This window comes from Mus caroli, chromosome 11, assembly GCF_900094665.2.
Source record: "Mus caroli chromosome 11, CAROLI_EIJ_v1.1, whole genome shotgun sequence".
NCBI lineage: Eukaryota > Metazoa > Chordata > Mammalia > Rodentia > Muridae > Mus > Mus caroli.
The window spans coordinates 95,434,954-95,460,333 of NC_034580.1; the positions used below are offsets into that span (position 1 = coordinate 95,434,954).

General features: G+C 42.6%; 1 protein-coding gene across 1 annotated transcript; it reads right to left on the reverse strand.

Moving 5' to 3' along the window:
- Positions 1–9,227: 9,227 nt before the first annotated feature.
- Krt39 (keratin 39) lies at positions 9,228–15,783 on the reverse strand. Its single transcript, XM_021177123.1, has 7 exons — positions 15,331–15,783; positions 14,401–14,483; positions 13,618–13,774; positions 12,832–12,993; positions 12,602–12,727; positions 11,101–11,321; positions 9,228–9,474 (listed from the first exon to the last, which is right to left on the reverse strand). The coding sequence occupies exons 1-7, from the start codon at positions 15,781–15,783 to the stop codon at positions 9,228–9,230; spliced, it is 1,449 nt and encodes a 482-aa protein (XP_021032782.1).
- Positions 15,784–25,380: the final 9,597 nt, after the last annotated feature.

Genomic DNA, 25,380 nt, shown 5'->3' on the forward strand with positions numbered 1-25,380 from the left:
CCTCCCCTCCCCTCCCCTCCTCTCTTTTTCTCTCCCCTTCTTTCCCTTCACCCCTCTCCTCTTCTCTCCATTCGTCTACTCTCATCCTCTTTCCCTTCCCCTCATTTGGTTTATTATAAGCAAGTGTAAGTGCTGGAGGCAGACTCCTACCCACTCCCAGCTGTCCACATTATAATACCCAGAGCCTGTAACTGGGATGTATTAGGTGGCAAAGGGGGATTAGAGTTTTAGATAGAATTAAGGTTCATAATCAACTGGCCTTAGAATTAGATTATCCTCGGTCATTCAGATGGGCCAGCATCATCTCTAATGTTGAAGGGGGGAAGGAAGAGTCACTCAGTGTTGGAGATGGAGATGAGAGGACCGCAGTGTTTAGAGCCCTGCGTCCCCTCGCTTTGACTGTGGAAGGACATCACAAGTCAAGAATGGCACGCAGCAACTGGAAGGTGGAAAAGATAAAGGACTGTAGGGTCCTTCAGGAAGGAACATAGCAGTGCTGGTACCTTGGTATTAGTGCCTGGAGGCCCATGCTGGGCTTAAAACAGACAACTGGAAGGTGATATGTGTTCGAGTTTGAACCATTTAAGCCTATGGTAACTTGTTACAGTCTCAGCAGAGACTACAGTGTGTGAATGTATGTGCATATATGTGTGTTTGTGTGTGTGTGTGCGTGCACATGTGCACATATAAAAGGAACTCTAGTGATTATTTTTTTCTGAGGAGTCAGAAACATTAGAAACATTTCACTAGATGTGTTGAGTAGGACTTTGTTGGCATAACAGCACAGACAACTGTAGCTGCTTTATGTCCCAAATCTGAACTTACCCAGTTTATAGGTGTTTTTAAAACAATGAGAACATATATTTCTGCAAGACTTCACACAGCTGTGGACTTTCAAGTCACATTTAATTCATTCTTACAGGAAAGGTTAAAATGACACAGAATCACAGCTGTTTCTGAACATCTAGTCCCCTCAGGCCCCACAATTAGGACTTAAAGTGAATATGTTATCTTTTCATTATGACTCAAGCTAGTCTCCTCCCAGAGTCATCCTTTGTCCACAGCTCTCAACATCCTTTATGGACCTTCTTCTCAGGCAGGGCCACCCGGGCACAGGGTTTCTTCACCACTAATTGCTGTTTACCACACAGGCTTAACATTGCTATGAAGAGATGGGATTGTAATTGAGACAATGGATGTGGTCTTGGTGACCTAGAGCCACTGGACATTCTGTCCTGCTTGGGTGAGCTCCAGATGACTCCTTGGCTCTCCTCACTTTCTGATCACAGCGCAAACAATTTTGTCTTTCCTCATTGTCATACCCCTCCTGTCCCTGACAGCCAATTTGTCCCTTTCTTGAAGAGATCCTGGGAATAGACCCTGAAGATCACATCTGATTACCCCGTATCCTGTTAATTGTAAGATAGGTCTGAACCAACAAGTCCTCTGCAGCTCTTACAACCCACAATTGCTGATGAAACCACAAGTGGAGTGTTGGAAACATGGATGTCTGGAAGCTATTGTTTTAACACTATACTCATCATGAACGAGATTGAAAATGAGGCTTCCCTCATTCCTGCTTGTTCCTCCAGTTAAGACCTCTTAGTTTTGCAGCTGGTAGGGAAGAACCAGTATTTGATAAATAAACTCACGTGAACCCAACAACTGGACTTGTGCATTGAGAATGTGGTGGGATGAATGCTGTGTAGCACAGTCTTCTGGTCTCCAGGTCTCCACAGCACAGCCTGTACTTATTTACAATAACCTGTATCTGTTCTCAGACTGGTGAATTCAGAGTACTATTTATCTCAGTGCCCAAGAACCAAAGAGATTCTCAAGAGCCAACTCACAGTTGCACCTTTTAAATGCCGTGTGAACTAGAATTCAAGCTCACCAACACCCAGAGGCAAAGCATCTGCAGCCTAGTTTCCGTCGGAAACTGGGAGCACCTTGTTCATCACAGTTCAGAGTAGATACATTAATTAATTGGCAGCGATGGAGCCATAGGAGAGACCAGCTGCCTTGTCTGACCTCAGTATGAGAGGATGTGTCTAGTCTCCCAGAGACTTGATGTGCCAGGGTGGAGGAATACGGTAGAGGGGTTGGGGTGGGGGAACTCAGAGTAGAAGGGGAGGGGCTGGGATGAAGGATTATGGGAGGGGCTGACAGGGAGGGGATTAGTGAGTGGGATGTAAAGTGAATAAGTAGAGAGAGACAGACAGACAGACACACACACACAGACAGAGAGAGAGACACAGAGAGAGACACATAGAGAGAGAGAAAAAAATGCTGATTTTATATAACTGGAACCTCCATGCCTTTGATTAATCTACAACTATTATAGTAGCAAGCTTTAATAATCATGGAAATCATTTGATGCTATGACCTACACAGGCATGGAACTGACCTGACTAGGGTTATAGGGAAATGAAGAAATGTCACACATACAAAAGAGCTGAGATCAGGTGGGTCGTGTGCTCTGATGAAGGCACACACTGAACATATTTATTACGTAGGGCTGAACAAAGAGGAGGCTCAGCTAATCTCGGAAGAGAAGGAATTCTTTGTAGAGAAGCAGCCTCAGGCTTCAGTCATTCAGGAGGAGGAAGCTTTCTGCCCAAACTGTCAAGATTCTTCCCTGGACCAAGGCCTTGTCATTCCCATGGGTCTGAGACACTGGGGTTTCTAATGTGGTTGTGCTCTTGTCAGCAATACCCATTCACTCAGCATTTCATCCACTCCTTTACACAAGGTCATTTGGAGTATAGAATTTGTTTAAATTTTGGTCTTGCCTTGTACTAATCGCAAGGCATTGAGAAGGTTAGTTGACTTCTCAAAGCCTTGGTTCAGTTGGTAGCTGTGTAAATAATGACAGCATTACAGGGGAATCTTGAGAGGTAAGTGAGATCATCCGTGGGACGTTCCGCAGGATCCCTCCTATTGATTTCTCTATAACCTGGTTTCAATGAACACCGAGACCAGGAAGAACAAAGACACCAGATACTGTGCTGGGGGGAAGGGCAGCCTCACAGACCCATCTGAGCTGCCCTGCTCTTTCTCATTTCCACAATACTGATTGTGTATGTGCAGGACTGACTTCAAGCTTGTCCCTCTCTTTTGAGAGGGCATCTTCTTCCTGTTGATTGCAGGAAATCCAAAGGTTAGTTATTTGGAGCAAGACCTTTCCAAAAGAATTCCATGACGTTCTGAAAGAGAGAGAGAGAGAGAGAGAGAGAGAGAGAGAGAGAGAGAGAGAGAGAGAGAGAGAGACACCCGTGCTCCATTTTCCTTTGGGCCATTCCATGGTTCCACTTTCTAGTGGAATGAAGTCGTTAGGATGACTTTGGCTGACTGTTGTGTTGTCAATTAGCTTAAGTGAAATAACTTGTAAGGGTTAGTGTGTTTGCTTTACCAATGGAATGTAAGTTCCTCAAAACATCAAAAGGACACCTTCCTAATAATGTTATGGGGTGTCTGACATGCTCTAAGTGCTTTGTATACATTAATTAATGTCGTCACCCCAACACTATGAAGTATGTGCTATTAATAGCCCCATTATACAGGAAGTAGAGTGGAGAAGTTAAGTAACTCCCATAGGATCTCACAGCTGGGGAAACAAACCCAGCTTGTCTAAATTCAAATATTTGTTCTCTGTCGTTTGGTTCTTGAGACAGGGTCTCACTCTGTAGACCAGGCTGGTCTTGAACTCACAGAGATCCTTCTGCCTCTGCCTCCTGAGCACAGGGATCAAAGGCATGGACCACCATATCTGATGAGTATTTGTTCTTAATCAGTGCATGATTCAGCTTCTTGACCAGATATGGGCATGTTCTCTTCTAGCTATTGCTAATGTCTCACTTCTAGGGTTTTCTAGAGTGCTTCTTCTGGAACTTAGTCTCCTTAGTCTTAGTCTCCTTCTCCTATTCAGGTTTCAGATTCCTCCTGAGTAGGCTGTAGCTTTATTTGCCTTCCACCTTGTGACTTCTCTCTTCAATCAAGGTCACACTGCAGTGCAGGGCAGGTGTTTCTCAGGCAGTGACAGTGAAGTAGGACAGTGAAGTTCTTTTTTTCTGGTTGGTCAGTGGAAACACAAACCCATCAACAATCCCCACTCATGTTCAGACAAGACCCTTGTACTGTTATCTACAGTTGGAGATAGATAGTTGTCTATGACCAAACACAGCTTCAGAGAAATGCCGTCTCTTCCTGACTCTTCTGGGTCAGTAGGTTAAGTGGCTTAACCTCCAAGTTAAGAGTATCATCAGTGGTACTCTCCAAGTACCTCTGATACCAAATGAAGTAAAGCCATCTCCAGCATGACTCTGAAGCACCTGATGGTCCCATTGGGTCACCATCAGGAGCTATGATAGCAGACTTTTGCTTTAGAAGGAAGGTCGACTTGATTATTTTTTCCTTATGACAAGGACACAGGGAAAGGAGCTTAGTTTCTTCAGGAAATACCAGTATGTCTTCTCCGCTGTTGCATCATGCAAGACAGAGAAGGGGGAGAAGGTTAGGGAGTGGATCGGATGGAGAGAGAAAAGGCAAGGGAACAGATTCTGAGAAAGGACGACACAGAGAACTTTTCCAGGAACTTTGCTTCTGTGATGCCTTTATTGAGATGTCTTAGAAAACTGGCATTTTTCTATGTTGTTTTTCTGTGCCTGGAAATGGTGACCTATAGCTTGAAGGCATGGCCTAAGAAAAACTCTCCGAGCATGATGCTCAACCTGAAAGGATCATTCCAACTAAAACAAACCTTCCTGCTGTTGCCAAACACAGTTGCTCCCCTCTGCCTGCATGCGTGGGTAGTTCCCATGAAGCTGTGAATCCTGCATGAACACATTGACCAGGTATTTCCAGCCAGTCAAATAGGGGAAGGATTCATTTCCTATAAAAGACATTTGATTACAGTGTTGAAGCAATGAGCACATTCCAGACTTGTCTGTGCTGATGCTAACCCAGGGCTCTGTAGTTTGGATGCTCATTCTTTTTGCCCATGACTTCTTCCTAAAATGAGCATTTTTCTTTTGTGTGTGTGACACACTTCACTTTGTTTCTGAACCTTATTCTCCTTTTCACTTCCTCTTATCTGAAGAGGACATTTGCCTTTAAAATGCTTTTTCATTAGAGAATACTTTCCTTTTAAATAAAATGGGAAGATTAGGATAAACTTAGCCAAGAAATAGGCTCATTTCTTCCTAGCGTAAGATACATTTCCCATTGCTAGCTACATGGGAATCAGGGAGTTATAGTAAGACACTATCATATCTAGTTGCTAAAAATCATATAGAGATCACCGACAGCATTTATAGCCTTTAAAAGAAGAGGAGTTTGAGGTTGTTATTTCTGGCATCACCTCCTGTTTATAGATATAGATGACTAGACACAACAGGGTGAGTCAAATCACATCTGTGTTTATAAGAGAAGCCAAGGACATTTGATTTGAAGAGTTTATGATGAACACTCTAGAACATACGGAGAGAAGGCAAGTGATGCCTCTGGGACTGAACCAGAGACCAGTGTCTTGTAGTTGGCTCCGGGTTGACTCCATTAGACCCTCCTGTTTGGTTTTTACTGTTGTCTAGTGTGGATGTGTTGGGATGTGAAGTAAAAGAAAGACTTGGATTTTCTCATTGTCTAGTAGCCTTTTTCTCTGGGTCCTCAATTCTCTGTGACACGAAGAAGCCAACTAGCTGCTATCAAAACCCCTTTCTAATGTTAAAGCTCACCCAGCCCATGAACTTGGAAAGAGGACTGTGGGTGCTAATGACACAAGGTTCACTTTTGGTTTCTCATTAGCAACATTGAGTGGGAATGGAACTTTGAAGAGCTGAAAAACAAAACAAAAACAAAACAAAAAACAAACAAAAAAGCCACCCACCAAAGCTAATGCAGATTTCTGCTAGAGGAGACTGCATACTATATCATACAAGAAGGGAATTTAAAGCACCTAGACTTCATCACTCATTATCGTGCAACCCTGAGTGCTAACATCTGTAACCAGTGGTTTCTCCAACGGTTCAATGAGATTATTGGTAGTAGCTACATTATGATGGCTGTGTGATCATCAAATGAGTTAAAAAACTTTGCTAATGTATTATTATTGACTTACCCCATTTTAGAGTCATGTAGATAGACATGGAGAAGAGGAGCTGTCTGGGGGGGGCATCGATAAGGCTAATGTCAGAGTTTACAAGAAAGGGCTAAAAGGCAGGGGGGCATGTATGGAGATGATCAGTGATGCTACCTGCATATGTAGACAGATCACAGTGGATCCTCATTAATGCACAGTTACTGTGTTAACTTAAAAAGATGGACAAGAAGTCATAGAGATTGTGTGTGTGTGTGTGTGTGTGTGCTCTCAGGCCTGAGAGGAGCAGTGGTTGATGTCAGCTGTCTTCTTTTACCACTCTTTATTTTATTTCTTAAAGACTGGCTCTCACTGAACCTATAGTGATTTGGAGTCTGGTTAGCCAGAAGCTCCATCAATCCTCCTCGCTGCCTCTCCAGCATCTACGTCTAGCTTTGTTATGTTGGTTCTGTGGATCCAAACTCAGGTTCTCATATTGCTGACCTGTTACTGAAGCAGGTAGAACCAAACAATGGGCAAACAAACAAGCCCCTTACTCCCCACCCCCACCCTCCCGCGACCCCCGTGGCTGTATAGGATGCTTATTCAGTTTTCTAGAAAAATCTAGACTTGATACTGCTTTGATTTATTTTATGTTTTTGGCCAGAGGCAAAGAAAATCCTGAAGATATAGTTTTACATGCTCATATACAAAGGAAATAGGAATAGGTCTGAGAGGTGCCTGGTTCTGTTTTTATTATGCAGATCATAATATTTTATTTTTTTGCACGGGGTGGCATGGGGGATATTTTGATCAGAGTAGGAGAAAGGTGTCTTCTTTTGGGGCATAAATGGAGAATGTCATTGTTGCATCTGCCCAAGGTTAGAGGTTCCTAAATCATCCTAGGTTCAGATGGAATCAAGAGAGCAAGGTGAGTACCTCTCACCTCTTAGCAAACAACTTCTTAGTTAGTGTTGATGGTGTATAGCAGGCAGGATCTACCTGGCCTAGCACTGAATCAAACCGAAAGGAAACAACTATGGATTAAGATGACACCTGTCTAGTGCCTAATTTAAGGACCAAGAACTTATTTCTGCCTAGCACTCGGCATCATTTACAAAGTCTTCATTAGCCCATTGAACCCTTCCATTATATGCCAGGCAAGGCCAATGCTGTTAAATCATTTTTACTCAAGGTCACACACACACACTGGGTGGAAGCTGTTCATGGTTTCTGAGCACCGTGTCTTTACTCTGTCCATAGTGCCATCTTGCAGACTGAGCCAATACATAGTGAGGGGCTGACAGGAGCGGCTCTGCTTATGTCATTGAGAAACTGACAACAGAAGAGACTCTTCCTGGAGGCTTGCATCCCATCTGCTTTGTGTAAGCCACTGTTCTTCTGGAGGAAGCATTCGGCTGAGCTGTGAGTCCAGCACGGCAAATGTCTTTGATGTGAGCATCAACTGGTATCTGACACACACTCTAAGAATTCAGAGATGCTTTATTTAGTGTAATTATGAGTATAATCACAGAAGATGTTCTATTTTTGCACCTCCCCCCGCCATTGCAGAACATTGTTAAAAACTTTTGAATCATGACTAAATAACTAAATTCGCAGAGAAAGAATTTTAAAATGAAGTAATGATAAAAGAAAATTAAGTCTAGCTAATTAGCTAATGACAAAACATACACAAGGATCAGGTACAGAATGGGTTTCAAGTGCTCTCAACGACAGCCCTTTGAAGCAGGTGTGACCCTCAGTGAGTAAATAAGGATATCAGTGTGAGGAAGGCTGGACGTTTTATGCAGTCATGATAGGAGATTGGCAAGTTTAAGAATCAGGTCTTGGAACTCTACAATTTGTGTTTGAGTTAGACTTTTTTTTTAAAGCTGACACCTCTGAAAAGGTCCAATATATATTTTTTTAAAGAATGACTCCCCTGCTCTGTGGACCTGCTCTAAAAGTTGTGATACAGGCTGGAACCGAATGGTGGCTGCTGGCATTTGCAGCAGCCTCTTACTGCCAAGCAGAAATTACTCACTAATGCTCTTTTGGAAAGTTTGGGGCTCTTAATTCCATCCCTCTCTGATGGAAGGATTGATGCAGGCATCTAAGCTATTTTGTTCTTGTTACCCATCAGGTCTTATGTCTTGAGAAATCCAGCTCTATGCCCATTGTCAAACAAGCAGATCAAACTCCCATACCCTAAGGGATAGGAAGAGAAACAGCCAACCTTTAATGAGTGGATCCAGGCTATTGCTTCAACATGATCCTAAAGAGAGACCCTTGGATTCATACTACACAACTAATCTTCATTCTTAAAGAAAATATTTGGAGAAGAGCCTTGTGGTTCCTCAAGTTTCAGAGACTGTGGACATCTGCCTTATGTAATGGCCCCAGTAGGCCTCCGATCCCACATACTTAGGAGGATGAGGCAGGGGACCACAGGTTTATGTCCCAGCTGGGATACAGAGTGAGTTCAAGGTCAGCCTTGGCTATTTAATAAGACCCAGCCTGAAAATAAAAGATGAAAATCAGAATGGGGGAAGAATCTAGAGCATGCAGAAAGCTCCCCCCCAAGTTCTGTTTTGGTGACAGGAAAATATACTAGTACAGAGAGTCAATTGGTTGAGGTGGCGAAGGTCAGCAGGATCCAGGCATGTCATTGTTTCATTCCTGGGGACTAGTCATCTGGGTCTTCCTTATTTATTCTGTTCCTGTGTCGGCTTCATTCTACATCCAAAGAAGGAATTCAGAAGGCAAGGCTGTGGCTTTTTACGTTTCACGTGCCAACTGCCAAAACCAACCCCAGAACTTGTCTGACTGGCTCTACAGAGGTACAGAGATAAACAAGGCTTGAATAAACAAAAGGAAAACCTGCCTGTCTGACACCTGACTAGGCAAGCCATATAGGCACTAGCTAACCAGTTCCCATCCCTGCGACAATACAAAATGTCCTTCCAGAGAAATGTGACTTATTATCATGTTGGTAGCAGTGACTTAGGGAAGGAGAAGAACAACACATGGGAGCCCACTGTAGTAGTAAGAAACTAGGTACCTTAAGGGACTGGGGGTTTCTTAAGCCTTTCTGGCAGGAGCATGCACTGGCCTCTCTTTCATGAATGAAGGTCATTCTTATCACCTTGAGATGCTAGACTTTGGTAGCTCTGGTGATGTAGCAAGGCTGCACATGCTCGTAAGAAGAAATGACCTTCCCATCCTTGATCTCCTTGGTGATGGTGCATATCTTAACCAGTATCCGGGATGGGGGTCCAGAGGCACGGCAGGGCTTGTGAATCCCAGGGAGTGATGAAGATGTATAAACTGGGGTAAAACACTCCATAGCTCTGGCCTGGCAGGATGGCTCCCACTTAGTGGCACATGGGTTACAGGGAAGCCTAAGTAGAAACAATGAGAACAGCAACAACAATAGCAGCAGCAATAACAACAAGAGCAGCAATAGAATTTTAGTGATCGAGGAAGGGCAATGATCGCTATGGAGAAGATGGGAGTGGCTAAGTCTTCAATACTTGTCACTCAAACACAATCACCACTCAATGCTCATTCATTCATTTTGTGCTGTGGTTAGCACAAAAGAATGGAGAATTAGAGCAGATCCATTGGAAGATAGCTTCCTGGCTTGAGAAGTATTACCTGGGTTAAACTGCTATTCTAGCTCCATGGGAAACAAACTGCACCAGCAATCAAAGACAGGGGCAGGGCCCAGCTCTCTTGTTTGCTAGTGGGTGACCTTGGCTGAAGCAGTCAAGCCCTCCTGAACTTTAGTTTTGTGTGGTCAGAATGGACACAATGGGGACTTAACTCCCATAAAGGGTATGCAGAGAGTGGAGGGGCTTTCTCTCTGGGGAATGGAGATGAGTTAGGTGATTTTCTGCTGTGGGGGGAGTTTGTCATACAATTAGAGGTGGTCTGAACCCTACTTACAGAGGAATCTTTAGCATATCACCAGGAAGTGTCAAAGTGCCCCTTGTGAATGTCTGTATGTTTTATATATATATATATATATATATATATATATATATATATATATATATATATATATATATATATATATAGTTGGAGTAGCCAATAGTTTGCACTAAACATTCCTTTTACAATACATGATTTTTATTGGGTAACTGGTGGTCTTTGCTATGCTATAGTTCTTTAAAGGAATAGTGCCCCTTAATACTTGTGCTGTGCACACAAGAGAATGCAGTGAACCAAGGTGACTGATTACTGTGGCACAGTTGGTGTCCTTTGCAGTTTCAATGAGGTTTTTGTGGGGTTAGTTTGGCCTGAGTTGCTTCAACAAACTCATGATTAGTTGAATTCTGGATGGGTTGGCTGGCTTATTATCACTAAAAACGTACAGAGTTTTAATTTGTAAATGAAAGGATGTGGAAGCCCTTATCAGCATGCTGCTGTTGGGGTGAAGGGCCACATCTGGACAGGGTTGGGGGTTTCAGCCTGAGCACGCATTGTGTGCTTCTACTGGACCAGGGTTGTCCTTTCTTACATCAGCAAAGTCCCATGTTCAACGTAGGTCACGTTTCCCAACCTTCCTAGTGCTCTGACCCTTTAATACAGTTCCTCATGTTGTGGTGACCCCAACCATAAAGTTATTTTTGTTGCTACTTCATAATTCTGCTACTGTTATGGATCATACTGTAAACATTTAATATTTCCTATGGTCTTAGGTGTCCGCTGTTGAAAGGGTTGTTTGACCTCAAAGGGGACGTGGCCCACAGGTTGAGAACGCATGTCTTAGTGAGATGCAACCTAGGAGGGACTGATTTGGTATGCATCTCTTCAAACCGATTTAGTTCCACACACATCTCAAGTTAGGACTATGTTACAATTGAAGGTCTTTAGAGAATATTTGATAATCTCCATCCAGATGTCCCCCTTATTGTCAAGAAAGTCGAAGCATAGTTCTCGAATGGATGCCCTATTTCCCATGTGTGTGTGTGTGTTTGTGACACACACATTTCTTTCCTTTATGTTGCTTTAATTTTACATACCTGCTATCTAAGCTCTCAAGAAGGCTTCGGTATGTGGCTATCTCACACTCCAGCCGGGACTTGACGTCTAGCAGAACTTCATATTCCTGGTTCTGTCTTTGCAGGGCACTGCGGATATCTGCCACCTGAGCCTCCAGGTTGTGGATCAGACTCTGGATTTGGGCCAGCAGGGCTGTGTAGCGGGCCTCCGTCTCCGTCAGGATGCATTCCTGGGACTCTCTCTATGGAAGAGGAGGCATACAGACTCTAATGACTCCTGTAAACGTCCCAGAAGGTCATGGTTAAAGCCATTCTAAACAATAGCTTCTCTGTGACAGTACTAAGCGTTCTCTAAGTCCTTTATTACTTCCTAACCAAATAAATCCAAACAAAAATGTTGCTTTCCTTTATTCCTTCTCTTTCTTATTTCTCTGGTTTATTTCTCTTTGTCTTTTTTTTTTTAAACCACTTAGTCTCCTTTCCTCTGGCTCATGAGAGAGAAAAAAAAAACCCACCTCACTTCACTGAAGGCTCAGGCATTAAAATCATACCAGGACACCTCATTCAGCCCGCGTTTGAGCCTTTGAAAGGAAGTGAGCAATGTTTAACTAGAAGCATTCACCTCAGTGTGTCAATTCCTTTATAAGTAAAATATGAGTGTTGAAACTGGAATGGGTCAAGTTCTTTCTTGTTCTATCATTTTGTAAGTCTACAGATAATGGTGGGGTTTTAGGTTTTAATAACCTCGGTTATTCACGTGGTTATCTCAACTTTTACAGATGAGAAAAATGAGGTTCAGTGAATTGCCCAACATCTCGTGAGAAGCAGCTGATGTAACCTGGAGAAGGCTTTGCTAATGCCTGCCACTCCTAGCAGGACATTTGAGTACTGTCCTATTTCTGAGTCGCAGTCTCAAGAAGCAGAGATGCTGGCAGTGGAATCTGATCCTGACTCATTTCTTTGGTGACTTTGGGAAGGTCACTCATAGCTTTGGGACCTCAGTGTCTCCATCTGTGAGCAGGGTGTGATGGCTCGTATTGTGGTTCTGGCTTGGGAAAACCACCCTGGTTCTTAGAATGTCGTCAGTAAAGTTGGTGAATGGTTTTACGTCACCTCTTTCAGAATGTTGTGTCATAATCCCAATGTGAGAGTTTACGATAATGCTTTGCATAAGAGAAATCTAATGCTTTCCTGGTGATTCCAAAAGTGTTTTCCATGGGTCATGGGCACTGTGACATACTCTGGGGAGGGGAGGGAAAGCATCCATAATCAAATAAGTTTTGGAATGCTGAGTCCTGCACACCTCCTTGGAGATCCATGGCACATGCCACTTTGTAGGCTAGCTTGGAGAAAGGCTAGCCTTTGTGAAATCCAACATTTCCAAGACTTACTTGACCATGAAGTTCTTTTCTAGTCACAGACTCTTTAACTAATAGACACGGTTTGGGAAACAGCGTAACACTCAGTCATCAGGGACTGTTGCCACCAGTGTAAGGTTAGGCTTGGTCAGCCTGTTGGGTACCATTCTGTGCTGGGCCTGCAGCTCAACCTCGAGGGCACTTATGGTCCGTCTCAGCTCTATGATGTCCTTCTGGCAGCACTGCTGCTGCTGAGAGCTGCTCACTACTTGTTGATTCAGTTCCTCCATCTGAAACACAGAGATTCCAGGTATTTTGCAAGGAAGCATAACATATCTAAGGACTCGTAGACATATGGAGCTTATGGATTTTTTGACTTGTTGGCTCTCCCAACCTGTGTATTGAACCATTCTTCTACGTCTTTACGGTTTGTCTCCATGATGGACTCGTACCGGCATCTCATTTCTTGTAGGATTCGATTTAGGTCAACAGAAGGGACAGCTGTTACTTCAATGTTGATTCTGTCCCCTAGTTGGCACTGTAAGGAATTAACTTCCTGTGGAAAAGGAAAGAATGTGAAGTTGTTTAGTGAACAGATGACCATTTCCTACTGTGTTCTTGTTTCAATCTAACAGAAATAATTTAGTTTAATTGTGTCTGGGATACAGTACACAACAGAGGGGCACATGACTTGTAGGTGTGATTGGGATGCCCTATGGTGACTGAAGGGGATTTCAGGTATGGGTGTGCTCGAACATGTGGAAAAAGAAGAGGGAATGACTAACAATATTGACTGATAGTATCAGAATTCCAGAAATTTTAAGACCATTTATAGAATGAAAAAATGGAGGCAGTATCACAGAAGTGGGATTTTATGGAACGACTACCTACCATCTCTAGGCTGCTCATATCAGAATTGGCTTTTTTTCCCATTAGGATGTGGCAGAATCTGTTCAAGGATGTCTATACCAATGAATATGACAAAATTGGGACCATGGAGAATATTGTACCTAATATGGCATTAGGTGTTACATAGTAAATAACATAGTATGGGCGGTTGCAGTATGACCAGAGCTATGGCGAAGTGTCTAGTGGGAATATACTTTGCTATGTACAACTCAAAGGAACCAATGCTAATGTTCGGGGTTCAGCCTGTACTGACTCTTGGTCTCTTTCTTACTTCCTCATGATTCGTTTTGAGGCACAGAAGTTCCTCCGTCAGAGACTGGACTCGGGCCTCCAGGTCAGCCTTGCTCAGAGTGAGTGAATCTAGGATCTGCTTCAGGCCGTTGGCATCGGCTTCCACAAGCTGGCGCAGGGACAACTCAGCTTCATAGCTTTAAATGCCAGAAAGGGGAAAGAACAAGGCATTAGAATGTAGATGCACATGGTGGGCTCTGTAGAACTTCCTGCTTCTTTCTCCTCTGGGTCTCTCTCTGTGTTTCTATGGAAGACGTTATTCTTTGTAGCAGTGAAGCTGTATCATGGCTTGGTTGTTAGTCTACCTGCACGATGCCACCTTGGTGTCTTTTGAGAGGAAGGAATTCATTTTTCCATCTTTGCTCCTAAAGGCAACACGTGTAAGAAAACCATTGGGTTTGGGCTCAGGAAGTGTGGGTCTGCATTTTGGCTCTCACTTGTATCACACACACACACTTTAGTGTAAGTTTTTTTTTTTCTTCTCATTTTACCAAGGTTTTCTGGCCTGGAGCAAGGTTACAAGATATTGACCCTTCTTATCTCACTAGGGGGCAATCATATGAGTCCTTTTGTCATCCCGGAGGTGCTGTGTGCAGGTTAGGGCTATTAATCTTAATCACATTGAATCTGAATGTCTTTTCTGGGTTACTTTTGATAGGCTATGGAGTGGGAGGCTTAGTGCATGTGGGGACAGTCTCCCTGGGAATATTTAAATCAGACTCAGACGAAGTCTATCACCAGTGACAGTGCTGGGCAGGCTTACTTGGCTCTCAAGTCATCTGCAGCCAGTTTGGTGTTGTCAATTTGTGAGACCAGTCTGGAATTTTCAGCCTTGGTACACAAGATCTAGAATTAAGAGATTGCACACACAAATGAGACAAACACCAGGATCCTGTACTTTAAGAACCAAAGGACCGTGTGTTCTAGTTAGCAGAAGACTGGTTAGGATTTTCCTGACTCTTCAGAGCCATGCTTAAGAAACATGGGGGAACATTGGACAATCAGAGTTCTTGTTAGTTTTCTAAGAGATTATAAAAAACCATGCAAATAAAAACCATTTCTGTATGTTTTCCTATTAAAATATAGCATGTCTTATCTACATTTTCCCAAATTTACCTTGGCATTCTAAAATGCAATTTTGAGGCCAGACATATTTTTTTCTCATAGCCTAGAATGGTGGCTGGAACATTTTCGTTGTTGCTTAGTAAATATTTGTGGAAAAAATAAAAATTAAGTAAGCCCAGGAAGGCATCAGAGAATGATTAGACCGGAAACAGGTTTGGAATAGAGACATACTATTTAAATACTGTCACAATGACAGCATGGGTATGAAAGGCACTAGTTGTTGTAACATGGATAAACACTAAAACTATTTAGAGACTTTTTAAAAATCAAAATAGCTTCTCAGAACCTTGTTCTCTCTCTCTCTCTCTCTCTCTCTCTAATCTGTGGCAGCGACTCATTAGGTGTCAGTCCCGAATTATTTGGTTATAAAATGGCAGAACATACTCTTGATAAGCCAAAGGAGCTATAGAACTTTGTGTACCATCTCAAGTTTTCTTTTCTTTCTTCTTCTTTTTTTTTTTTAAACATAGCAGCACAGAAGGTTCTAGAATGAATAAAATTAAACAGATAACCACTGTGTGGAGAGCATCCATCCACAGTTTAATTCAGCATCTTGCTGAGCTCTTACCTTCTGCTGCAGCTCCTCGATGGTGGTGTAGTAGGACAGGTAGTCAGGACACAGGATGGGGAGTGCCTTGCTGCATGCCTCCTGGATTTTATCCTCTAGGTCCGCGTTCTCTCCTTCCAGCATCCGCACCTTTTCCAGATAGTTTGCAAGGCGTTCGTTCAAAATCTGCATGGTCTCCTTCTCATGAGTGTTAATGCCTTCAGTGCACCTGCTGCCGTCATCCAGACAAGGATGGAAGCTGTAGGTTCTTATCAAGTAATGAGGGCAGCGATAAAGGCAAGGGCTGGATCCACAGCCCTGACCCTGGGGAGTTTGTAGAGCGCAGCCAGTTGACTGGCCATCATGACAACAGCTCTTGTTAGAAGAAGAGTTCGTCCTAAAATTTGTATTCCCAGAGCAGTTTTGGGGTGGGGTTGAAGAAGAAATCGTCACTGTAGAGCCCTTGGTATCCATGGTGTGTGTCCAGCTTCACGTTGTCTGCGAGTCTGAGGTCACCACCCGAAGCACCCTTAACCAAGCCTAAATGCGGAGCCTGTGGCTTTTCTCCTTTGAAGTGCTTATATAGCCTTCCTTCCAGCTGGTGACACAGAGGTGGGATGTTTTCCTTTCTCATGTTTATATCGAATCCCACAGGAACTCCTCATTAATCTGCCCGAGAAGAGTTACTTGTCTCATAAAAATGTGCATTTAGGCGGTTACTAAGTTATTACCCGTCGCAACTGCTACTTGTCATCCGGTCCAGAGCTTCACACTGGGTCTTCAAAAGGAACTCCCGCCACACTCTTAACAGCACCCATCATTAAGCAGGTGTGAGGGTGTTTCGACCTTTAAATCCTTGCCGACCTTTCCGGCTGACATTTAACTTGACCTGGAATGAGTCCAACCTTCTTTTTCCTTTCTTCTCTAGAAAAGGGAAACTCTTAATATCTGGTAATTACTGGAGAACTTAGAAATCAGCATTTTATTTTGACTTTGATCTGACCAGCTCATTTCTCCATTTCCACCACTTGGAGATGGTGAATATGGATGAAAATATTTAAACAGAGTTTGACCAATCCAATTGCTGGGATCATGTTTGAGCTTTTCTGATAGGATTTGACTGCTAATAGAACATTCCCTGGGAAAGACGCTGATTACTTTCTGATGGCCCACAGTCTGTATTTGATAGCATTCATATTGCCCAGTGTTTGTGTGGTACATGAACCTGTTGGGCTTGATTTGATGTTGAAAGGCAGGCATGTTATTTCTGAGGGAAACAGCTTTTCACCTTCTTCTTCTTCTTCTTCTTCTTCTTCTTCTTCTTCTTCTTCTTCTTCTTCTTCTTCTTCTTCTTCTTCTTCTTCTTCTTCTTCTTCCTCTTCTTTTAATAAGTTACTTGGTTTTGATTCTTCATACAGCCTCCAAGAGAGAATGACTTTTCTCACTTTTCTCAGCTTCTAGAGGTGACCCACATGTATGCTTGGATAGATGTCACTTAAAGGCCCATGTGTCATTGGTTTGGTCAATCAGTGTGGTTGCCATGGTGAGATGGTAGGATCTTTAGGAGGCAGGGAGAATTTTAGATCAGTGGGGGTATGTCCATGAGGGAGATATTGGGACCCCAGTGCCTTTCCATCTATCCTAGTTTGTTTCCTGTAGCTGTGGTAAACACCACGACCAAAAGCAAGTTGAGGGAGAAAGGGTCCATCTTACATCTTATAGTCTGTCATGAAAGGAAGTCGGGACAAAGAACTCAAGCACAAACTGAAACGGAGGCCATGGAGGAGATGAGATGTGCTTATTGGCTTGTTCTTCATGCTCACACTCAGCTACTTTTCTTACATCTCCCAGATCCACCTGTCAACAGAAGGATGACACTTCCATCTCAACCATTTATCTGCAAAGTGCCCCACAGACACACCTACAGGCCGACCCGACAGAGGTGCCTTCTCTGTTGAGGTTCTCTCTTTCTGGATGCTAATAGTGGTTAGGCTAACACACACCAGCACACTCTCTCTGCCTCCTGGATGCCAAGGAGAAAGCAGCTTTCCCAACCACTCAGGTCTATTGTGATGTGCTGCTCTCTCTTCAGAGGCCATGGAAACAACTCACCATAGACCTCTGCGAGGATGAGCCAGAATAAACCTCCCCTCCTTCAAGGTGGTTCATATGAGTATCCCACCCCACTGAGATGGAAACCTATGCGATCTTCTTACATCTTCCAAACCCAAAGGGTGCCCTTGAGTTTCGCTAATATTCTAGCCACTCTTACACAGCTTCTGCCTCTTTAAGGACTGCTGTGATTACATTGGATCTACACAAATAACCCAGCATAACCAGGTAATTAGCATCTTTATGTCCCCTTGGCAGTGTAGCATGACATATCAACAGGCATGACCATATTTGCAAGGAATCACACAATTCATAATAGTGGCAACAAACATAAAGTTATAGGAATAAATTTTGTTTAAAAAGATACATTTGCATGAAAAAAATTTTAGTTACACTCAAAGACAGAAAACCAGGATAAACAGAAGGGCGTGCCGTGCTCTTGTATGGAAACACAGTTTACATTATTAAATAAAATCTCAATTGTATCTATGTTAATTTAATTTATATCCCAATGATGTGTTGAGATCCTCTCAAAAATATATTTTCCTCCAGCTAGATATGATACTTTAATGTTTTATGAGAGAAATTAGTCAGGAAAGCAGAAGTAGCCCTTTCAAGATTATTATAACAAAATGCAAGACTTTAGTAATTAAAATAGTTATTATTGTGTTATTGATGCGTGAGTGGTCAGACTAATAGAATAGATTGAATAGCCTTTGGAGAGAGTCCTAAACAGATTTGGATCTAGTGTATGATAAACAGGATGTTTAAAACCAAATGCGGGAAGTGTAGGCTGTCAGCTGCACCATGGGGACAATTCTGCATCACCACGTGGAGATGGTGAATACAGTCTTCTCCAGAGTAGATGAGAATCACATGGATGAGGGGAGATGGTGGAAACTCTTAAAAATAAAAGTGCAGTGGATGCCAGGCAGTGGTGGCACACATCTTTAATCCTAGCACTCGAGAGGAGAGACAGGCAGCTATGTAAGGTCAAGACCAGCCTGGTCTACAGAGAGAGTTCCAGGAAAGCTGGGGCCACATAGAGAAAGCCTGTCCCAAACAAAACAACAAAACAAAACCCCAAACCAACCAACCAGCCAACCAACCAACCAACCAGCCAGCCAACCAACCAACCAACCAACCAACCAACCAACCAACCAGCCAACCAACCAGGCAACCAACCAACCAAAAAGTCCAGTGGAAGGACTAGGCAGGGAGAGTATAGGAGACAGCTGAGGATACAACTTGGGTAGGATGAGGGGGAGTTACAGGACAGGTTGTCTAGGGTCAGGCTGTACAGACAATCATTGCTAGGCAACTAAGAACCTGAGCTTGTTTCATAGGAAGCATTAAGAAGTTTTGTACAGGGGCTGGTGAGATGGCTCAGTGGATAAGAGCACCCCACTGCTCTTCCGAAGGTCCAGAGTTCAAATCCCAGCAACCACATGGTGGCTCACAACCATCCGTAACGAGATCTGGTGCGCCCTCTTCTGGAGTGTCTGAAGACAGCTACAGTGTACTTACATATAATAAATAAATAAATCTTTTTTAAAAAAAAGAAGTTTTGTACACTAAACTAATATGCTTGTTGATTAAGATTCCTATAACTTTTATGTTTGTTGACTAGCTCAAGAAGGCCAAAGAAGCACGTCAAGGTGGATTATGTAGAACAGCCATGGCATAGCCAGAATGCTGAAAGTGAACAGAGGCTCTAGCTGGTGATGGAAAATGGTGATGACAAATCCCCACTGCTCTATAACAACAAAAAGAGGGAGGACAATGCCTTCATGGAAGAAGAGCCTCTCGACTACAGGGAAGAGAGATTTTATGGATGGGAAACAAACATGCTTACAGGGAAAGGAAAATTGACCACATAGTAAAGGAGACACAGAAGAGGCCAGAAGAAGAAGTTAATGGATGGATTGTGGTTTTGCAGGAATCAAAGGCGAATCAGTTCAATAGTACAACACGAGGAAGTGACTCATGGGAAAAATGACTTAAAGGACGGAAGCAGAGAGAAACACAAATCCCAGGCTTGACTTTCTTGGCCCTGAATTTATATAAAAGTGCGCCAAAAAAAAAAGATAGTTATCAAGGACCCTGATATAGCTGTCTCGTGTGAGGCTATGCCAGTGCCTGGCAAATACAGAAGTGGATGCTTACAGTCATCTATTGGATGGAACACAGGGCTCCCAGTGGAGGAGCTAAAGAAAGTACTTAATGAGCTGAAGGGGTCTGCAACCCTATAGGTGGAACAACAATATGAACTAACCAGTACTTCCAGAGCTCTGTCTCTAGCTGCATATGTAGCAGAAGATGGCCTAGTTGGCCATCATTGAGAAGAGAGGCCTCCTGGTCTTGCAAACTTTATATGCCCCAGTATAGGGGAGCACCAGGGCCAAGAAATGGGAGTGGGTGGGTAGGGGAGCAGGGCAGGGGGAGGGTATAGGGAACTTTCAGGATAGCATTTGAAATGTAAATGAAAAAAATATCTAATTAAAAATGGGAAAAAGATAGTTATAGCGAAGAGTTACAAATTGCAAAAGAATGTGACCCTCAGTACTGTTAAATGTCTCCTTCTAGCTTTCTTTATACAGCTATGAGATTAGAAATTGTCTCAAGCATTGTAGTGACCCCTATCAGTATTTTACAGATTCGTAATTTTGAGTTGCTGTCACAAAGTTCTTCCACGTTTCTGAAGTTGTAAAATAGATTCTACATGTCCTTTTTAGCATGTTTGCGATTTACATTTTATTTTTGAGAGCTTGATCTATTTGGAATTTCTTTGGAATTTGATCTATTTGGAAGGTTCTTGTGTACAGTTGTAGCACATCTTAATTTCTAATTTTAACTGTGTTCTCTTAGAGCTCAATTTATAATGAAATACATCCATTGAAAATATGCAGCCTCTGGAGGTTTGAAAACACACACACACACACACACACGCACACACACACCTGCTTACAGACGTTGTACATCGTGGTGCGCACTAGGCTCCGCACCACGATGTACAACGTCACCACTGAGTCATCTCTCTGGATCTGAAGCCCTTGATTTCTGACTCAAGATTCTGGGACAGGGAATGCTGAAGTGGTGTATGTTATGAGTACAGGACTTATATGTGTTTTCTCTTCGTTTGGTCATGCCATTTTGGGATTTCTGAGTAGTAAAAGTGTATGTTCAACTTCTCTCCTGTAAGATTAAATCTGAGAGAAACGACAGGCATTATCCCCACAGATTTTTTCTAGGTAGAACCTTCTGGGCAGAGGAGAGGGGAAGGTGACTTAGCAGCCAGTCTGTGGTGAATAGCTGAGGGCTATTCAGGGTCTAGCTCCTTCTGTAGAGCCAGTAAAGGTTCCTTGAATTGTAAACACAATCATGTCTTATATAAAAATATTATCAATCAACAACAGACACTTTAGATCACGGTGGGATCATAGTAAATTGGAACTGAAAAATTTATCACTCAGTGACACCGTGGCCACGGTGATGTCCTATGAAGTGCTTGTTCTGATGCTACTAGCTGCATACACTCTATAGCATGCTCAATGATATGTCAGGTATGATAATAAACTATCCACTGGTTAAGGGATTTACTATGATATACCTTTAATGATCATTTTAGAGTACATTCTTTCTATTTATAAAACAGCTTACTATTATGCTCACAAGGAATGACAGTGCATGTTTGTAATTCCATCACTTGGGTGGCTAAGGTAGGAGGATTCTGAGTGTGAGGAGAGCCTAGGCTACATGCCTATACCCTGTCTCAAGGACAAAACAAAGGCAAACCCCCAATAAAGCAGTATTGGAAGCCACTATGTAGGTCCTGGGAATCAAGACCCCCGCCTTGGCAAGAGTTACAAGTGCTCTTAACCACTGAGTCATCTCTCTGGATCTGAAGCCCTTGATTTCTGACTCAAGATTCTGGGACAGGGAATGCTGAAGTGGTGTATGTTATGAGTACAGGTATGAGTACTGCTGTGCTTCCACCACAGCAGCCTCACATACCTTATATTTTTCATATTTTTTAATTGCATCAAGAAGTCTGACCAACTACTATACTTGCTTCATAACTACACTCTGACATTCACAAAATGAAAAATATTGCCTAGTAACATATAATTCAAACATAATCCTGTTGTGAAGAAAGACCTGACTGTCCTAAATGCATACTGTGAGGAGTAGGAGCCCCACAAGTTATGAACACTGAGTCCTTCTGGAATGCTGTCTTCAGACCCTAGAATTCAAGTCTCTCTCTCTCTCTCTCTCTCTCTCTCTCTCTCTCTCTCTCTCTCTCTCTCTCTCTCTCTCTCTGCACTTATAGATGAGAGGTCATCATAATTTTTCTCTAACATCAAGTGTTAAAATTAAAGGCATCCTATCAAGGGAATTACTAATCCCATGAAAACATCATATTCTTAACCAAAAATTAGGAACCTTCTACATTTTACTGGGTGAATTTCTATTATTTAGTTCAGAAGCAAATTGCGATTTAAATGCTTGACAAGCCAGAAGAATACACACTGTGTGTGTGCATGTGTCCAGTACTTCAACGAATGCGGAGAAAGGCCTGTCAGCACTGTTTTGCGATGTCAAGCTTCCCATAACTGACAGCCCTGCCCTTTGTATATAATTTGCTCTTGGTTTATCATCATCATTATCACTGTCATCAGCATCAGCATCGTCATCAGCATCAGCATCATTGGCATCAATTAATTTGTTGTAGGGTGTTGGGTGAACTGTAGAGTACGTAGTGATCTAGATTCATATCAGTCATAATATTGGCTTATAATCTTCCAGTCTTAAGAAAACATATTTGAGTTGCTATGCAAATGTACTATACCTCAGTGAAGTAAGGGAAAAAAAATCTGTGCAATGGTCTTGCAGTTTTAGAGGTTTTAAAGTCATTATTGGAAGACAGAAAGGTATGGCCATTTGGCTGGTACAAGTGGACTGTAGTCAAAAGTCTTGTTTTTCCAACAACCCTAATACCACTGAGAATAAGATGGGTAATCGAAGAGCAGGTTAGACTTGGAATTAACCTGTACCATTAGAATAATATCAGTTCAACACTATGCAAAGGACTGTGAAGGGTTCAAGGTAACTGGGGGTCCCCCAAGTGGCCACCCATGATAAAGATTTTTCTACTTTGATTGTCCTGTGCTTTGCAGGAGCCCAGGCTATAAACAGCCCCTATTTTTCCAAAGACAAATAGATTTACTGAGCAGACAAATTGTCCGACTTGGTGGGAGGCAGCTATGACTATCTTTTCTGATAGGAAACATGGATATAGTTCACTGAGAAGTGTTTACGGGTACTGAAAAATTGTTGAAAAAGAATAGATGCATACATACATATGTGTGTATATTTATACATATTTATAATATATAAATAAAATGTAAATATAATACATTGTAAATAATTACATATAAATGATATAATAATATTTTATAATCTTTTTTATCTTTCATGTGTTTTATTAAGACCAAACAGGAGGGAGACACAGAGACAGAAATGTCCATTTACAAGAATAAGGCTAGTAGACAGTATAGACTTCTTGGTAATTAGATATTTCCACTAGCTTCTCTGCTTGCACATAGGTTGACAGGTTTGTGTCAAAACCAGAGGCTACAATCCAGTGTGCTAGATAAATGAAAAGTGTGCACCTGACCACACACACGCCTCAGGTTTTGATTTATGTCTGTGCTGTGCTTTTGGAGTTGGAAATGGGACTGGAGTTTTCAGAATACCGCTAGCAAGGTTATTTCAGATCTGGAAGTCGGTCCTGGTCTTTTATGCTCATTCTGGGCTGTTATCCTAATTAGTCAAATGTTGTGTGGAAGGGGTCCATTTAATGAACATGGTGCTTGAGTTCATCTTCTACAGCTGTAACAAAAAAACCTGGGCTGTGTACTCTATAAAGGAAAAAAAAAAAACCCTTTTATTTGACTCACAGTCAAGATTTAAGAGATGGTAACATCACCTGCTTAGCTTTAATAAAGTTTTTTTTTTTTCAGATGGCATCAAAAGGATGAGATTGTGTGTGAGGGAACTTCATGGGGAGGACAGAAAAAGACACAGAGGAGGTGCCCAGCCTGCTTATAACTGTGGCAGTGCCGCAGACGAACCTTACTTGGGTCCTTGATCCACGGGCGAAACTCGGGGTTCTGCTTACAGGTGGGCAAGGTGTAGGCGAGAAGGGAGTGACAAACAGATACGACACAAGGGAGTGTGGATCTGAATGTATTTTGTCTCAAAGTGAGCACATGTCTTATAAGTGACTTTTACACAAAACAGAAGAAAGCCTACAAAGGACTGGCAGAAAGCAACTGGGATAAAAATCAATGTTAACAACTGGGATCAAAAGCAGCCCCACCTAAGGTCAGCTTAATCTTAGAAGTCAGGGGCAAGGGCTTTTTGCCCTTGCCATAGTTCCTATTCTAGTCTATTGTATAGTCCACCTCCCCACTAGGCCATAGGAAATTCCTGTGTATGGGTGTAACTCAGCTATCTATAGTTCTAAGTATCTACTCTGGTTCCTCCTTAGATCACAAACTTCCTTCTTCCTAGAAAATGGTAAATTACTGCATTTGGGAGTAGCATGCCCTGAGATTTCTTTTTTTTCTGTTTTTTTTTTTTTTTTTTAATTTGAGAAAATTGGATTTATTTTCTCTTTTCCAAGATTCCTTTTTTTAAATTTTTTTAAAATTAGGTATTTATTTCATTTACATTTCGAATGCTATCCCAAAAGCCCCCCACCCACTCCCCCACCCACTCTCCCACCCACCCACTCCCACTTCTTGGCCCTTGCATTCCCAAGGCCATCAGTGGAAAGAGAGGCCCATTGGTCATGCAAACTTTATCTGCCCTGAGATTTCTAACTCTATGTAGTAGATAGTAATGCCCGATTTCTTTCACTATCTCTCTTACAATACTAGAGGCAAATCTGAATGTCACTGAATAGGCAACATTCTTATTGAATTCAAAGCCCATGGTCAGCTCAAGGACTGCCTAGGACTGGTGAGTAATCTAACTTAGCTATATGTTAAAAATCAATCCTTAGACGCACTTATAATAAAGCAATATTATGGGAAAGCACACAGATCTGTTTACCAACCAAAGCAAGGACATTGGAGCATTCATTACACAGAATGCCATGGTTCCAGGAGACTAAGTTTCCATGAACTTTTCGCCTCAGGACCACGTCCAGGCTTTTTGGCTTGTCAGGCAGGTCACTACTGGAGTGGATGTAGCATGGCAGGATCTAATTTCATATCACTTCATACATTTTTTCCGGACAGTGTCACTTTGTTCACAAAGCTAGATTTAGGTCGGACTCCATCCCAGCAGGTCCCGCCCCTTAATGTCCCCACCACCTCAGGCAAGGTGTGATGGTAGATGCCTATAATACCAGCTACTTGGGAAGCTTTTGTCAGAAGATGGAGATTTCAAAGCTATTGTGTGAAAATCAGTGGAGCGCCAGTGGCACAATTGATTAGCACACTGTGTGTGTGTGTGTGTGTGTGTGTTACTCTAATAGTTAGAAGACTAACATGAAGTACAAGCTGCACGTCTGCTACATATGCATAAAGCACCCAGGTCCAGCCCATGCATGCTCTTTGGTTGGTGGCTCAGTCTCTGTGAGCTCCCATAGACCCAGGTTAGTTTACTCTGTAGGCCTTTTTGTTGGGTGCCCTTGATCACTCTGGCTCCCTCATTCCTTCTCCCTACTCTTCCACAAGACTCCTCAAGCTCCACCTTTTGTTTGGCTGTGGATCTTTGCATCTGTTTCCATCAGCTGCTGGATGATGCGCCTTGGATGATAGTTAGGCTTGGGCTCCTATCTGCAAGCATAGCAGAGTATCATTAACAATCTCAGGGTTGGCCCCCCTCCCATGGGATGGGTCTCACTTTGGAAATCAATCTGGCAGTTTCTCAAAATATTGGGAATGA